The sequence below is a fragment of the Papaver somniferum genome, chromosome 7 (genome assembly GCF_003573695.1).
Source record: "Papaver somniferum cultivar HN1 chromosome 7, ASM357369v1, whole genome shotgun sequence".
Taxonomy (NCBI): Eukaryota; Viridiplantae; Streptophyta; class Magnoliopsida; order Ranunculales; family Papaveraceae; genus Papaver; species Papaver somniferum.
The window spans coordinates 111,818,648-111,823,539 of record NC_039364.1 but is presented as its reverse complement, the minus strand read 5'-3'; the positions used below and the strand labels follow the sequence as shown (position 1 = coordinate 111,823,539).

The window sequence follows — 4,892 nt, the reverse complement described above, 5'->3', positions numbered from 1 at the left end:
TTATCCAAATATTTGCAATGAATATCAGGACCAATAAGCCTAATGATTTCCCTTTCGATTCACGAAACAAGTTCATGAATGTACTTCCTTTAAAAAAAATGTAAAAAATTATTTCCTAGGATGAAATCTCCATCATAATCCATTCACGTAATCATAAAAATATATACAAGATTATGTCGATGTCAGAAGTTCAAAAGATAAGCGTTATACTTCGTAGTTTAATTCCCTAATACTATGATCATACTATTATGATCATGTAATCACTAGAGTATTATACAATATGTACAATATATACAACTTTGCAGTTATGTTTTCAATATAACACTACTTGAAAATTACGTTAGGAATGAAACAGTTCAAGTCAATATTTAACTACCTCAAGTGAAATGATGATGTCGTCGTTGTAGTTCGTTACTTCTTCAGGTCTTCGGAGTAATACTTGTATGTCTCTACATTCCTAGACTTTCTAGTCTAACCTAAATGAAGTTGACTCTAGTATTTAATCAAGCGACTCTAGATGAGTTTTGATACTAAAATATGACAACCAAACTTGACATACCAACGCTTGTTGAGTTCAACCGAGCTATGCTCTAACAAAATCAGACGGGAATTGGTGTTTCCAGTGATACATGGGTGATTAACATGTAAGAATCTGCTTTTGGGAGGGGAACAACAGATGGAAATGGCTGTTAGTACCAATGTAGTCAATATCGGATACCGGTTTGTCTCGGCTGAGGACCGGTACACTGGTACAACATTGTATCGGGGAGATCTCGGTTTCAAATATCGGGGAGATATCGGTTCTAAATTTATATCTATAATTTATATTGTTTCACACAAAATTATACAACATTAAAATGCATCAATTTTAGAAAAACAAACAAGTTCATTCAAAACATAAGAGTCGTCGTATGAAGTTCAAATTGGAAAAATGGGAGAATTCACAACTTTAAAGTTCACAATCTGGAAACATAATTAAACATGGACATTACAATTTTAATCAAAATCATTCGATTCATCATAGATATCATAATCTTCCGTAGCTCCATCATCTCCACCAAGTAGTCCATAATTAGAGTCCAACATCAAGTCATCAGTATCATATCCACTATATTCAGAGTCAGTTGGATAAGTAGATTTGCGTCGGGAGATACAAGCACTTTTACCAACAACTGGCATACCTTTTTCACCAACAATATCTTGCAAATCATCCAAAATAACATTATCTCCTTGTACAACCAAGTCATCCAAATTCTCTAAAGCCAACCATTCATCATTGTCATCACGCTCATCCAGAAAAATGGGATCATGAGCTTTCGGATCATCATTATATTGACTAATTTCTTTGTATCGACGTTCCAATTTCTTGTTGTATTGAATAAAGATGCTATCATTCAATTTTTGTTGCTTTATGCGATTTCGCTTCTTTGAATGCAACTGAAAGACGAAAGGATAATAAGTAAATGAAATGAAACACATCAAACAGATTGAATCTTGATGTTCATCATTATAAATTGAACCAAATAGAAAAGCCAAATATAAATCAAGTGTGTTGGAACATAACTTAGTATTTAGCGACCCTAAATGCAGGGAAAAGGAGAAGACAGGTTTAGATTGACTCACCACCGGTCCATCAAAGGTAGCGATGGCAGCACAGAGAACAATACCATGATCATTTTGATTTTGGGTCATAGATTGATTTGGATCATTAGCACATGACATCATATGGAGCAATGAAAAATGCCCTACTCTTGCTCATATAGTGGTATACAATGGTAACACATTACACATTCACTACAACTTGGTGTGTCGCGGCACCTCAGGAAACTGAATTACAGGCATACATATGGTCTAAATACCCTTACAGGAAAATGGTAATACATGAAAAATAATCAGTGCAAGTAAGACTCAACAAGATTAGAATACTTACATTCTGAAATGTGCTCCAGTTTCGCTCACACGGGGAAGCAGAACAAGTAAGACTCAATACCCTTATTGCAAATTTTTGTAGGTTTGGGGTATCGATTCCTCCATATGTAATCCACCAATCATCTGTCATAAACACGGACAAAATAATTATACAAATGCATAGGTAACACAGATGTAATCAAACCTTCAACTTACATAACAAACAAACTTACGAGGTTGATCTTTATATCTTCTTTTTTTGCAAACCGGAGTTCCCAAGATCCCGTTAGCATCACTGTAGTCTCTCAATTCAGTTGTAGCTTTCTCAAGATCTTCTTCATTGGGAATAAGCCTTTGCATTGCTGTATGAAGTCCCCTTTTGATTTCTATGTACTTAAGATCATTATCCATTAGATGAGCAGGGACTTTGTAGAATATGGAAGGATTTAAATAATATGCAGCACAATGTAGAGCATGATTGAAGTTATTCTTCCATCTTTTATCAAAGATAGCCTTAATTACAGCCCAAGTACTATCATCTTGACTGAAATTCTCCTCGAGTTTCTCCCTTGCTATCCTCATTGCTTCATAAAAACAAGGCATTGTAGGTTTGCGCTCGATATCCACTAACCTTACAACCTTAACCAAAGGCTTTAGCACTCTACAAGAATAATCAACATCTTCCCAAAATGTACCGCTTGTGACAATTTTAAGTACATTAATTCCCATAGTTTCTTTTGCAAACCTCATTTTCAACCACTTATCATTCACAAACATTATTTGCAAATGGGTTTTATACTTTGCAAGACTTTCTAGTGTGTAGTACTGAGTTGCAAATCTAGTCTTTGTAGACCTATGTAATTCACCACCGATCATCTCCCTCATTAAGCTTAATACTTGAAAATGAGCATAAATATATGTAACGAGTCTCTTACCTAGAATGACGGCTGTCTTGATTCGTGGAAGCTTGCCACCAAGTTCTTCTAGCATCAACTGAACACAATGAGCACCACAAGGAGTCCAAAACATATTTGGGTATTCAAGCATTAAATCTTTCCCTGCCTTTTTAAAATTTGAACCATTATCGAACTGAACTATATTTTCTTCCCCAACATCGTTAATTACCTCCTTTACAAGCCCACGTATAAAATCAGCATCATTGGTTCTGTTTGACGCATCCACAGACTTCAAAAAAACTGTCCCTTTCGGACAATTCACCAAAAAGTTAATAAGATGTCGCTTTTTCCCATCTGTCCAGCCATCAGACATGATAGAACATCCAAACCTCTTCCAATGTTCCCTAAATGTATCAACAAATTTCTTCATTTCTACTAACCGGTCCTTGAAAAGATTCGTACGAATCTGATGGTAAGATGGTGGGGGCATAGCTAACAAAAAACAACATAAAAAGCAAAAGTAAACCAAATGAATATACGATAAGAAGAACAGATTAAAGCACGTATTATAGCTAAAATCAACTGAGCATATCACAACTGCTTACCTTTCCCATAGTCGCCTATTGCATATATCATTTCTTTGAAACTTGGGCAACGAACAGTGTTAAATGATACTGAATTCTTAGTCATCCAAGCTGAAATGCATTTCCATGCAGTCTTCATTAACTTCTCTTTCACAGCTGAGTCTCTTTCAAGAGTGGCCTGTTGAGTTTTTTGGTGGTCTGTCTTCATATATAAATCAATTGGACCTCTACTATTACTTTGGCTTATCCTCTTTCTCTTTGTCTGATTCTGAGAAACTAGTTGACTAGCACCCACACCAGCACTAGCACCAGCACCACGACTGCCCATATTGCCATCAATTTCAACTTCTTGTTCTTCAACATCGGTATCAGCATCAGAGGCTTCATCTGAGTTGTTTGCACGCCGATACGCTAAATCAATGTTATCCTTATGAGCTTTTTTGGTCCTCTTTACAGAATTCACCAGACCAACTTTGTTCATAATATCAATGGACACATTTGGACATGAAGAAACATTCCCTTTAATATGTAAAAGATGCTCCTTAAGCCTAGTAATTCCACCACCACGAATTAATTTCTTACATAACAAACAAGTAATTATATTTTGATTTGCTAGGTCTTGGCGTTCACCCCATTCCCATGCTGGATCTTTAGTTTGAGTAGCCGAAGAAGAGGGCAATAAATCACAGGTAGTGTTTGCCGTATTTGAATTTGATGCATTAGAAGAATCCATAATCACAACCTACAACAGAAATAAACAAATTAAATCCCAGGAACAGACTGATAATGTATGCAACTACATACTAATACTATCATCAACAACACAACAAATTAAACCTCAACATTTCCATCAACAACACAACAGATTAAACCTCAACATTTCCATCAACAACCAATCTTAAGGAAATCAGTAGCAATAAGTAAAACAGAAAATTCAAATCCAAATCCCTAAAACAGAAACAAACAAAACAAAAGTGCAATAAGTATGTAAATAGACCTGAACCAAGCAAGAAAGACAATATAGAAAGAATATTATCACACAACTGTAGCTTCTTTGGGATTAATATAAGCAGTGAAAATCAGTACACAAAAATTAAAATCGTTGTAATCTGTAAAGACATGGAGCTATCTATTTTAATACCCAGTTGCTAGATGAACTGTTTTGATGTTTCTTCAGCGACTTTCCTTTGCTGGATATGCATATAAGATGTATCTTCCCTTGGACCTAAATTGCAAAAATCTAGCATCAGTTTTGGGTACCAGACTACCAGTATTTGTTAATGATCAAAACCAAATTACATTCCAATAGTTTCTTAAAAACCCTAAAATACACCAAAGTATGAACAAAGATTGACATAATCCATTTGAAATAGTTGACATAGATTGACATAATCGATTAATGATCAAAACTAACCTCTTGTTAAGATAGAATCAACTGAATCTCGCCATTAAAATAGAGAAGAAGAACCTGCAACGAAATTTTTGGAATTTAATCTCTACCCTT

The 4,892-nt window shown here is 35.1% G+C and overlaps 1 protein-coding gene across 1 annotated transcript; it reads right to left on the bottom strand.

The window, feature by feature from the left end:
* Positions 1 to 996: 996 nt before the first annotated feature.
* LOC113295079 lies at positions 997 to 4,557 on the bottom strand. The gene is made up of 5 exons (XM_026543435.1): positions 4,530 to 4,557; positions 3,410 to 4,130; positions 2,142 to 3,296; positions 1,931 to 2,052; positions 997 to 1,437 (listed from the first exon to the last, which is right to left on the bottom strand). The coding sequence occupies exons 2-5, from the start codon at positions 4,119 to 4,121 to the stop codon at positions 997 to 999; spliced, it is 2,430 nt and encodes an 809-aa protein (XP_026399220.1). The 5' UTR covers positions 4,122 to 4,130; positions 4,530 to 4,557.
* Between the last annotated feature and the right edge of the window lie 335 nt (positions 4,558 to 4,892).